The 12,853-nt window shown below is 38.3% G+C and overlaps 1 protein-coding gene across 1 annotated transcript; it reads right to left on the bottom strand.

The window, feature by feature from the left end:
* Positions 1–566: 566 nt before the first annotated feature.
* Positions 567–3,502, bottom strand: LOC142638480 (uncharacterized). The gene is made up of 3 exons (XM_075812507.1): positions 3,103–3,502; positions 2,871–2,992; positions 567–1,104 (listed from the first exon to the last, which is right to left on the bottom strand). Exons 1-3 carry the CDS (start codon positions 3,368–3,370, stop codon positions 940–942), a joined length of 555 nt encoding a protein of 184 aa, XP_075668622.1. The 5' UTR covers positions 3,371–3,502; the 3' UTR covers positions 567–939.
* Positions 3,503–12,853: the final 9,351 nt, after the last annotated feature.

The following is a 12,853-nucleotide window of genomic DNA, read 5'->3' as shown; positions in this document are numbered from 1 at the left end:
ATAGCCAGTTCATATTAATCCGTCTCCATAGTACTCTAAATATAGGAATCATCCTTTTTTTGAGTGCTCATTTGCTAGATGAATTTGGCTGCAAATGCTGAACCCTGTTTAATAATCTTTTTTTTCTTTTTTTCTTTTTTCTTTTTTTGAGAAAGACCCTGTTTAATAACCCAAAGTGGGAAGATGATGTTCATTAGGGAACCAATAAAGCTTAAAGGAAAGTCAGTTTACATTCCATTTAAGCAAGGTGTGGCTTGGGCTACAGTTTAAACAAATGCCATGCTACAGCCTACAAGTGAGAAGTAAAATACTAAAATCTAAAGAAGCTATTTTCCGAGCCATATCAAGGATGTAGGAGCAAAATTGGTGTGCTGTAACAAGGTTAAAAATTCGGCAAAACAGAGTTTTATGTGGGAGCTTTGCAGCTTAATGGCTGCTTCGAATTATTTTGCTGATAATCTTTACCTAGGTTTGTCAACAAGAAACAACCAAAAAATAAAGGGAAGGGAAAAGACACAACAACACTAGGAAATGGTCTCCCTACAAAGAAAGAAGAAAAGGAAAAATAGAAAGATAACTTCCAAAAAAAATTTAATAAAACCCACCCTAGCCTGGACACCTACTTGAGTTTTGTAGGTCTAAGTCATCAGACACAATCTATTATAGTTTAGTAATATTTCTCATCTCACTCAGAAAGGAAGTTTTGAGATTCAACTCAACAAGGGTATGCAGTTTATTGGGACAAAGATTCTTCTATACTATTAAAAAAGGAGGGGGGGGGGGGGGGGGGCGGGCTGTTGTCCGTTGGAGTAAATTTCAAAAACCACATGAGATTTGATCTAATGCCAGGCACCACCCATCAAAGCGAGCTCCGCTTCCCTCCCTAGCTGTTAGCTATTTTCTGAGAAATAAAAGATGATGTAAGAGCAAGAATGCATGTTAAGCCATGGATTTTTTCTTTTCTTCCTCAAGCTGCTGCAGCTCTGCCAGTCTTTGAGCCCAAGCTCGTTCCCTTGCCACAGCAGCCATTTTGCGCTCTACCCTCTTAATGTTCTTCTTCCTTGTAGCCTCTTGCAGCTGAGCCTTTCGTTTCTTCTTTTCTGCCTGCACATTCAAGAAAACAATTAAATATACAAGGTAAGTAATTTATATCTGACATCAAGACATAAGCCTTTCTATTCAGTAGACTTATGCAAGTCGGCTGGGGGAAAAATTCAAAGTATAATAAGACTTCCATAAAAAAAATATATATATATACAATAAAGAGGACATATTCATCCCGATCTATACATGTCTCCAGCAGATTAAAGGCCCAACAGTAATGTGCGATATAGGGTAAGTTGCAAGTAGAAGATTGACACATTATAAGGGGTCATTCAAAACCACTTTTCAGCCTTCCAAATAAGGAATAGCACAATCAGCTGGGGATCACACATTATAAAGCAGAAATCACTCATTCAAATCTCCCCTGCCCCCTCCTATTGCGGCCTTTTTATTATTATTTAAAAATAGCATTTTTTTTTTTTGATAAGTATTTTTAAAAATAGCATTCCAGATCTAATATGTTAAGAAAATGAATCAGAGACCTCGCCCATAAAGTAAATCATCGCGCCTACATCTAATTCCTTTCAATGGCTTTGATCTCCTCAGCCTTTCTTTCACACTTTCAAGCATGCTTTCATTCCTGGTGTCAGAAGATAGACTGAGGGAAGTTGTTTCAAGTAGGTTATTTAACATTGTTCCTTTTGATGTCGATCAAGATATACTATCCATAATATTATAAAGCTCAAGAAATGATAACCCTAAACCTGAAAACATGACTGCCAATCTAGTAACAAATGGATAAAGCTAGGCCAGAGGTCACACTTACAAACCTACACAGAAATACCTTGTAGTGAGAGAGCTTGCTAAAGACAGAGGTCCGGCACACTTTTCCATTAGTAATTATATCTTAGTTAGGATAACATATACAGTTTCACTTTTTTTTAGTGGTAAGTTACGCACAAACAACCCAAAACCTCACCCTCCACCTAGCACTCTTATCTTTATCTCTTTAATAGGGAAGAGTTAAGCGAGAGAAACTAAGTGTTCACAGAGATTTGGAAGTCCACATTTAGTAGATGTGCGAGATATTGGCCTATGCCCAACACCACACAATAATGGTTAAACAAGTTCCATGATGGTACACCGCCTCATGACGTTAGCACTGATAATTTATCTTTGAGTTCTTACCGTATGGTTTTTGACATGCATAGATTATAAAATAACACATTTCAAGCTGCTATTGCAGCAACATTAATAACAAAGAACAGAGCAATGAATCAAAAATACCACATCATCATTGCAACATTCATAGTTCCATTTTCAAGCTTACAGTCCATTATCTCATTCAAAAGTTTGTTAATCCTGAGGCAATGAAAATTCATCTCAAACTTTACTTTCATAATGATTGTTGGCAAATTACACCAATATACTAGTATATTAAAGCACAACAAAGTTTCCAAATCATTTTCTCCAATCAAAAGCAACAATTTTCACACAAGCCCACCACAAACTGATTTATTAGCACCATTTGAAACATGTCACCTCAATCGTTGTAAAAAAACAATTTTAACAAATTTGTGGTTGAGGAAAACTAATGGGTCCATATAATCAGTGGTTGGGGCAGAAAGTGTCCGCCACTCCCAGTCGCATAAGTTAGCAAGTTGTGAAATAAGGTGTATTCAAATTTTTAACTTATTGATCCAGTTTAGCTCAACACATCACTTAGAAATTGAAACACATCCTAGTTGATATATACGAAATAAGTTCCACCAAAACATATAAAAGAAAGAAACTTTTCAATGAGTTTTTATTCGCAAAACACGCACCAATATAAATTCACGCCGCAGCCTCATGCGCTTTTTCTCATTCCTTCTCTTCACGCTGCCTTCATTGGGATTATTTGGAAGTATCGGTTCGCCTGGTGTGTACTTAACCCAAGCATACGGCCCTGCAAACAAAATCAATTCTTCTCATTTCCAAAACCCTAATTTCACAATCTAAAGCATTTAATGGAAGCTTGAGCAAAAGCCATAACAAGTAAAGTGACTGAGTATAAACCTGGAGTTTTCATGGTGGCTCTTTTGCGACGAGACTCTTGGCTGGGCCGTCTCTTCGGGAACCGAGTGTCGGTCAAACTGTGGAAACGGTTGTGGATCGGAAACCATGGGGCTTGGCCATCTAAAGCGAATCGGAGCTCCGAATTTAGGGGTGAGAAAGAGGAAGTGGAAGGAAGCGGCGTCGTAGTGGAGCAAATCGAAGTGGAGGTGCGGGATATTAGGGTTCTTGATAGGGGTCGAATTAACGTTCTTAGGGCTCCAAATCCCATCCTTGTTGAGCTTCGAAATGGCTGCGGAGGTCGAAGAAGCTGAGAACGTGAACAGTTGTGTTGAAGTGATGGATGACTGTGTTTGTTTCTCAAACTTGAACTTTGGGCTTGCAAGAACCTGAGCTCGAAGCTCAAATAAGCTTGTTGAAGTAGTAGACCGACTAGTCCTTCTTTCTCAAGTTTCAACTTTGGGCTTGTAACCTCAGCTCGAAGCGCAAATCATTTTCCTTTCTTTTATTGTTGTTGATTTTTTTTTTTCTTTTTTGACAAAAACCACATTTTCGTATTTATATTTTCATACAATTTCTACTTTGATCTCTATCTTTTATTTTCACTACTTTTACTTCCTATCCTGAAAAGCACCTCTCGTTTTTTCCCTACTGTTACATCAGAGACAGAAAATGCACATGTGACAAACGGCATAAGTTAAAAAGATTAAAATAATGACCATGAGTCTCCACGTGACTTTCCCGCCCTCTAATTAGCCCGATTCTTGCCTGTAGGAGGTCACATGGCCCTCACGTGACTTTATAATCAACTACTCCCCCAAATTCAGAAATCCCTAACCCCCAAATTAAGCTCCTCGCCACAAACTCAGCTCCTCACTCACAATTACTCTCATGGAATCAAGCTCGATGTCATCGAGTGGAAGCTTGAGGAAAAGGGGCCCAACCCAATGCTTTTGCTCTGAGAAACCCATTTTGGTTGTTTTGTGGACACCTGAGAACCCTGAAAGAATGCTCTATAGATGTCCAAATTACTGGATAAGTTAGTATTTATATAATACACTATCTCTCTTTTTTCCAATCATACACGATCTCTCTTTGTACACTTTTTAAATTTCTATTGATTTTTTGGGCGGGGAAAAAAACAAAGTGAGAAAGAGGAACCTTTTGTGGGCTTCTTTGACTATAAAGATGTTGTTTTTATGAAACATTTATTGGATTTTGTTATTGGGTTCTTATTGGGTTCCTTTCTTTTATTGTTGTTGATTTTTTTTTCTTTTTTGACAAAAACCACATTTTCGTATTTATATTTTCATACAATTCCTACTTTGATCTCTATCTTTTATTTTCACCACTTTTACTTCCTATCCTGAAAAACACCTCTCGTTTTTTCCCTGTTGTTACATCAGAGACAGAAAATGCACATGTGACAAACGACATAAGTTAAAAAAATTAAAATAATGACCATGAGTCTCCACGTGGCTTTCCCGCCCTTTAGTTAGCCCGATTCCTGCCTGTAGGAGGTCACATGGCCCTCACGTGACTTTATAATCAACTACTCCCCCAAATTCAGAATTCCCTAACCCTCAAATTAAGCTCCTCGCCACAAACTCAGCTCCTCGCTTACAACTGCTCTCATGGAATCAAGCTCGATCTCATCGAGTGGAAGCTTGAGGAAAAGGGGCCCAACCCAATGCTTTTGCTCTGAGAAACCCGTTTTGGTTGTTTTGTGGACACCTGAGAACCCTGAAAGAAGGTTCTACAGATGTCCAAATTACTGGATAAGTAAGTATCTATATAATACACTATCTCTCTATTTTCCAATCATACACGATCTCTCTTTGTACACTTTTTAAATTTCTATTGATTTTTTGGGCGGGGAAAAAAACAAAGTGAGAAAGAGGAACCTTTTGTGGGCTTCTTTAACTATAAAGATGTTGTTTTTATGAAACATTTATTGGATTTTGTTATTGGGTTCTTATTTTATAGCTATTTTCTTTAGTGGCTGTGACCAAATTTTGCTAATACTATTTGTTGTTGTTTTTCATGATTTTGGTTTAATATATAATGGGTTTTATCTGGCTCCTAGGTGTCACGTTGGACGCAAGTGTAAATTTTTTCAATGGTGTAATGATGAAATCTAGGAGCATAAAAAGGTGTTGATTCCGGAGCAGAGGCAACGAATTTTAACCCTTGAAGCTGACATTGCAGGCTACAAGAAGAGAGAGAAGAGGCTGATCATCTGCCTGGGGCTATCTCTGGTGATAAGTGGGATGCTACTCTGCTTAATGCTTCTTTTGGTTGGCGAAATAGGAGGGGGGAAAATGGGTCATTAGGTGGGTAGGTATTAGTGTAAGGCCATAATTTTGGTGTATGTTGGTAGGTTTTGGCAAAAATTTTGTGTTGGTATGTGTTAGCCTGAATTTGTGTTAGTATGTGTTGGTATGTATTAGTGGGAAAATGCCTGAATTTTGGTGTAATTCTCTCTGTAATCCGAGACTTTAGCAATGGAACATCACTTTTTAATTAATGTATGACTTGTATACCAATTTATTGCATTGTTGTGAACTGTTTGTGCCTTGTGTGCACTCAATATTACTCTACATATGAAGTTGAAAACCAAAAAAATAGCCATATCTGATAGACCAAATAAAAAGAGCTTTCTCCTATTGTTGACATAATCACAAACCAAACATGGTAAATAGCAACCCACTCTTGACATAATCACAAACCAAACACTTAAGCTGAATATTACCTACATAATCACAGATCTGCATATCTGAATCATATAAGGGTACCTGTACAATAACATTAAAAACACAATAGGCCCCCAATGCCAGTAAAACAAATCTGGCTTCAACTGTACAGGAATTAAATATTCATTACAACAATGGGAGAAAGGGTAAATACTAATGAACTAATTAACACAAATTAACACCAATAAATAGACAATAATTAACACCAAGTATTCATCTACCTGTAAATACTAATGATCACTAATTAACACCAATGACAGTTTTTGGTGTACCAATAATTACAAAATATGGGACAAACTCTACCCAGCACATTCATACAAAAAAAGGACTTGGTCAGCCATTATATAAGTATACCAAAATGCCAATTGTCTTGGCAGTTACATGAACATATCAACTTGGTCAACTTTTTTCTCAAAAAGAAAAAAAAAAAAGACATATCAACTTCAGCTTTCAACATATAGCAAAAAAAAAAAGGTCCTGCTTCAGCTTGCTGTCTTCTAGCATATCTCATTGCTGTCATATGCATTGCTACATTCCTAGATGCATTCAAGGTCTCAGTGGTGACTACACTTCTCTTCCTCTATCTTTTTGGTCTTGGATTGGACTGGTTATCAATGGAGGGTGGAGGTGCAGTTGTGGTCACATCATCAGTAGAGCTTGGTTATGCCCTATGTATAGTTGGCTGAGCATTGGAGCCTAGTTGTGCACTGCCTACAGCTGGGTTGTTTGCATGACCATCTTTGGCTACTTGCAAGCATAAGCACAAGCATAATAACAATATATAAGCTGCCAACTGAAAAACAAAACAACACAGATATCTAAGTCAAAGTAGTATACTTACTATCATAGTGGTCCTGCTGACTTGGGATGCACTCCCAGGCAGGGAGGAGTTCCCTCCTACCTCTCCCTTGCAACTCCTCCTGTTGTGACCGAATTTCCCACATGCCTTGTATTGTTTTGAGATGCCTACACCTCTGTTTTTTCAGTGACTTCTAAGTTCATCAAGCTCTAGTGCCCTCTTCTTCTTAGGCCGGCTAGGAGGTTTCCTCTTGATAGGGGGCTACATAAGTGGCAGTCCACTAGGTCTCCACATATTCTAGCTATTGATGGGCTTTATAATGGGGTCATAGCAATTAATGTAGGTAGTCCTTTTATAGCAAGCATTGACATACTTTTCAGAATCTTCTATGTTGAAAAAAATACATGAAATGGAATGGCAACATGGTATGCCAATTATTTCCCACTTCCTACAGTTGCATCTCTTCTCTTCCAAGTCCACAGTGAAACTCTCCAACCCATTCTTTACTTCAAACTTGGTACGACCAACCTAACATGCTAGCCACTTGTTGCATGCCAACTTCTCCTTATACAATCTTTTTCTTATCTTAGGACACAACTCAGATTTCACCTTCATAATCATTTGCCTATTTGCTCAAAATCTAGTCATCTGATATGGCCTAATACACTCAAGCTGCAAGCACATAGAAAGAAAGGGAGAATTAATCATTCATGAATCACACAGGTCTATGGATCATAAGAGAAAGTGTTGAAGCTGAGTAGATTGTCTACTATGGTGATTATAAGTTTACTCCTGAACTTAAGTATCCTGCTATTGAAGCTTTCACACATGTTGTTCAGGATTGTGTCACTCTGGCATCACTTTTGAATATGCTCCTAGCCCAGATAGTTGTTGAGTGAGACTGCAGTCATTTAAATGCATCTTCATCCACCTCCTTTAGCTCATTCATTGCCCTCTCCCATGTTTGCTGATAGGTAGCCTTAGCTGCTTTCCAAAAAAGGTCTCTAATAAGGATACCAGAATGATTCTTCCTTAAGTTATTGTATAAATGTCTGCAGCAGATTCTATGCTCGTATTGTGGCCAATTGTCAACAAAGGCGTTCACCAACCCTTGCAAAGTAATAAATATTAATTCAGCAAACAATAAATATTAAAAAATCACACCTTCTACTGATCAAATATGAACACCCATCTTTTGCCATCTCCTATGTCAGCAAGCAATAAATTAAGAAACTAGGTCCAAGAGTCCTTGGTTTCAACCTCGACAAATGCATACACGAATGGGAAGTACTCATCATTGGGATCTCTACAAACAGCATACATCAGCTGACCACCTATCTTGGTCTTCATATAGCATGCATCTAGACCAATCATTGGCCTACACCCTGCCAAGAAGCCCTTCTTGCAACCTTCTAGGCAGATGTAGATTCTTCAAAATATGGCAACCCAATTGCCAAGTCATGCTCAGTTGCCAAATCACCATCATTATAAGTATGCACCTTCATCAATATTGTGCTCCTAGGACTGCACCTTCATCAATACTGTGCTCCTAGGACTGGACCTTCTCAACTCATCATAGTACTCCCACAGCTGGTTGAACTATGCAGTGTAGGCCCCATCAATAGCCTCTTGAGCTTTCTCTCTAGCCTCACTTGCCTTGCTTGTACTTATGTCAACCACATACTTCTCATGCACAGCATCCTGAATGTCCTTGAGCCTTATGTCCGGCTGTCTCCTAACCCTCTTCATTAACTTCTTCCCAATGTATGATGCCATGCACCTTGGATTTCTATAACTTCTGCTACATGTGTGTTCCATGTTTAGTGTTTTCAATCTAAAACTTTTCTCCTTTGGCACCTTTACAAGGTAGGCAACAAACTTGCACCCTAGCTGGCATCGAGCTCTCACTCTCACCAAGACATTTTTCACAAATTTTATACCCCACCCACCATGGACTGCATAATCAATCATACCATCTTTAAATCGTTTAGGTGAGAGGAACAACATACCCTTCTCAAACCTAAGGTTCTCAGCTTTAGCTACTGGCCTAAAGATTGGGTATCTACTCCTCCTTTTAGAATTGTCAACCTCTGCAATAGGGGTTTCACCATCACTTGAATCGTTACAATGCTCACTGCTTGATGAACTCTCATCAAGGCTAAGCAGCTCCTCACTCTCATAGTCAGAAGTCATGAAACCACCATCCATTTGTCCTAGTTCAACATCATCATCTTCAGCTTGATTGTCCCAACTATCAGTACTATCTTCACCAATGTCCATTGGTTGTATTTGTGGCTTTTCTTCTAAGTCACTCCCCTCAGCCTCACTACTCTCCTCAACTTGGTCATTAACAACTGGTGCTTTGCCAGGCCTCCTAGCCCAAACCTGCTCAACATCTACCTCATATGGCTCACCATGGTCAACATTAGTAGTTTCAGCATTATCATGGCCTCGAAACTATGATAAATTAGGTTTGTACTCTTCATCAACATTATCATGTGGCTCACCATGGTCAACATTATTTATTTCAGCATTATCATGGCCTCCAAATTGTGAAAAATCAAGTCTGTACTCTCCATCATCATCATCATTATCATTATCCTCTTCATACTCAGTATACTCATAAAAGTGATCACTCTGAAGGTCACTGTCACTACTAACACAATAAACCACATCTTCATTTTGTTGATCACCACCAAAAACCTCTAAGGCATTTACCTCTTATGGTTCAATACCAAGTGGTCTAACAGCTAAAGGCTTTAAATCCTCCATTGGTAACTCAACTGGTTCATTCACTGGATGCTCTACAAAGACATGAATGTCCCCATATCCCTTCACCAAGTCAGTCATGAACACAGTAGCATCATCATCAACCACCTCATGGAAATATGCCTACTCTGGGTTCACACCAGGCATTTTAAACCATAGCTTATTCACTGCAATGTACCCAAAATCCCTACGGATACTCTCAAACTCTACTTTTGACCACTTATTTAGGTCACAGTTTTCCACTATATCAACTATCCCTCCCACATAAGCTTGAGGGTCCCACGTAAAATGCCCACTATAGTCGACATGCAGAGTAAAACACTCATCCATCCTGCATGCAAGTCACGGAAAGAAAATAGATATCCACTTTCTGAAATTAACAATACTTTGTTAGGCTAATAAACTAATAAACAAATTTTTTAAAAAATACAATACAGACAAAAGGAACTCATGGACCCAACCACTTCTCGAAAAGCAAGACACAATCTAGACAATCAATGCAAATACCAACACAAAGATTCCATGGTTTATCAAAGTCAATATAGTGGCCCTGATAAACAATAGTGACACACAATATAGACAAACAATGCAAATACCAAAAAAATATATTCCATTGTTTATCACAATCAATATTATGGCCCCTAATAAAAAAAAAAAGTAAAACAAACACAGCTGCAAATACCAAAAGCTATAAACAAAATTAACACACAACAGCTAAATAGCCAAACAATGCAAATCCCAAAAATATTTCACTATCACAGTCAATATTATGTCCACTACAAAAGCTATAAAGGGAGAGAGGAAGAGGGAGAGAGAGTGAGAAAGAGAAACAGATTTAGAACCCAAAGCAAGAACAAAACACAACATCTCAAAATTCCCAAATTCTCAAAACCCAAAAGCTGAGATTAAGACCCAGACCGATTACCTTGCACTTAAAAATAGCATTCATAAGAGAGAGAGAGAGAGAGAGAGAGAGAGATAGAACCTTTGCAATGTGCCTTTCACAAATACGGAGCTGCTACAATCACTTTGAAGCTATTTGGGTAAGAGGTTAGGGACTGTGCTTGTTGATTTGGGGTTTTTTTGTGGTCTATGGTGATTTGAGCGATGAGTAAGAGGTTAGGGTAAAGTTGTTAGTTGATTTGGGGGTTTTTTGGTTTAGAAAGAATGTCACGTGTTTGCCACATGACTAACTAAAGGGCGGGAAAGCCACATGGAGACTTGTAAACATTATTTTAATATTTTTAACTTATGCTGTTTGCCACATGTGAATTTACCGTTTCTGATGTAAGGGCAGGGACAAAAACGAGACACGTTTTTAAGGATAGGGAGTAAAAGCGGTGAAAATAAAAGATATGGACCAAAATGGGAATCGCGTGAAAATGTAGGGACAAAAATGTAGTTTTCACCTTTTTTTTCTTCTTTTTTTCCCCTTTTTTTTAGCAATTAAATAAATAAAAATGTTATGTTCATAATATTTTCACAACACTTTCACAACAAATTTTAAGTGACAAGTTGTTAGTAGATGATAAAAATTAATTTCATTGGTGAGTTCAAAATAAAACCAATAGCAACTTACCACCTATGATTTATTATAATGTTATTTGTAAAAATGTTATTTATATACCACTTTTCTTAAATAAAAGCTCGATACACAGAACAAAGTCCAATTTTGGGTTCACACCCACCAAAATGTGAGCCCAAGACCTATATTTACTTGGCTCTTGGTTATAATAGATTGGCACTAAGGATGGTCATGGGTAGGGTATGGATCGGGTATACCCATACCCTACCCAAAAAGTTTGCCCATGGATACCCGAATATCAATACCCATTAGTATCCATACCCAAATCTTACCCGAATATATTATCCATGGATATCCATACCCTACCTGAAACCCATTTAATTTTTTTTTTAATCCAAAACATTGTAACGTAAAAACTAACCAATTTTATAAAAGAAAAAAACAAAGCTCTGAATAGTGAATATCACGGAAAATGTCTCTCTTTCTCTTTCTTTTAGATCCAAATATCGAATTCACAAATTCAAAGAGTATTCGGATATGATTTGATGTTGATGAAGATGAGCGAGTACGAATTCGTGGGTGGCGAAAATGGTGGCGATGAGGAAAGAGAGACGGAGTGGGAGGTTGGGCTATCGAGCGTCAACGATTTGACGCCGTTATCGTAGTTGTTGATACCGCCGGAGCTGGCTTTAGGCGTTCAGTATTTCGCTGGAACCCTAGAGGACCGCCGTGGAAGTCAACCGCGTGTCGCAAACAACGTTCTCGACTCTCTATTGGGTCAACCACTCGACGGCGAAGGGGTCGCTATTCGAAACAACGGATCCAAATCCTGACCCAGACCAGGACCCGATGGTCATGGAGGCAGACGAGAACAAGATTCCTGATCGAGACGGGTCTGGGTCAGATCTGAAAAGATCGAGAAAAGACGACGAGTGTTATGTGGAACTAGAAGTAGAAGAAGCCGATTCGACACTCCGTAACAACGAGAACGACGAATCGTCGGCGGCAGCTAAGATCAGCGATTCACAGACGTGGTGGATTAGTGCTGCTATGACTGACCAAGAGACGTGCTTGGATGGGTTGGGAAGAGAAAAGAGTAGCTCAATAGCTCTAGTCTGGAGAGGCAGAGAATGTGAGTGACGGTGAGAGAGGTTTAGGTTTTTTTTTTTAATACGGGTCGGGTTTGGATAATATCCATACCCTACCCGAACAATTCGGATAATATCCATACCCTATCCGGTTAAGCTCTACCCATAAAGAACCGGGTATTATCCAAAATATTTGGATCGGGTAGGGTTGGATATCCATTACTCAATGGATATGGCCATCCCTACTTGGCACTTTGATTTATTTAATACATGTTTGGTGTGCATAAATCACCTCCGTTCCTCATACAAGAATCGAATTTTGTTCATTTTCCATCATAATAGTGATTTACCTAAAGACATCTACTCCTTCAACTGTTATGTTATTCATGTCTAAATCTCCATCATTAACTACAACTTTAACAACAGTTGAAATAATAAATAAATAAAACATCAACATGTTTTTTATCATTCAAAACCTTTTATTTTCATTGTCAAATCATATATACATGTTCAAATGTTAAGATATTGAGGTTTTACAACAAGAGTAAATATAGTGGTATAAATAAAATATATAAGTTTAAAAAGGTAAAATATATAAATACGAGATTTTATTAAAATTTTACAACCAAACTTATAATAGTATATGTGGGTGAACTGAGCCTAATGGACTGGGGCTGGGCCGACTATACAAGCAAAGCTCGATACAAAACCCGGGTACCACGGTCCAAAGGAGGTCGACAACTGAGAACCAGAGAAGAACCCACTATGGAACCTCGATAATATTGTATTTGTCTTTTTTGCAACATAAATAAGAGAAATT

The sequence above is a fragment of the Castanea sativa genome, chromosome 6 (genome assembly GCF_040712315.1).
Source record: "Castanea sativa cultivar Marrone di Chiusa Pesio chromosome 6, ASM4071231v1".
In the NCBI taxonomy this organism is placed as follows: Eukaryota; Viridiplantae; Streptophyta; class Magnoliopsida; order Fagales; family Fagaceae; genus Castanea; species Castanea sativa.
This window is presented reverse-complemented; position numbering and strand designations above follow the sequence as displayed.

Coding starts and splice junctions, on each gene's coding strand:
- LOC142638480 (XM_075812507.1), bottom strand. CDS start 3,370: ATGGGATTTGGAGCCCTAAGAACGTTAATTCGACCCCTATCAAGAACC. Junction 2,993..3,102: donor AGCCACCATGAAAACTCCAG/GTTTATACTCAG, acceptor TTTTGTTTGCAG/GGCCGTATGCTTGGGTTAAG. Junction 1,105..2,870: donor TGCGGCGTGAATTTATATTG/GTGCGTGTTTTG, acceptor TTGAATGTGCAG/GCAGAAAAGAAGAAACGAAA.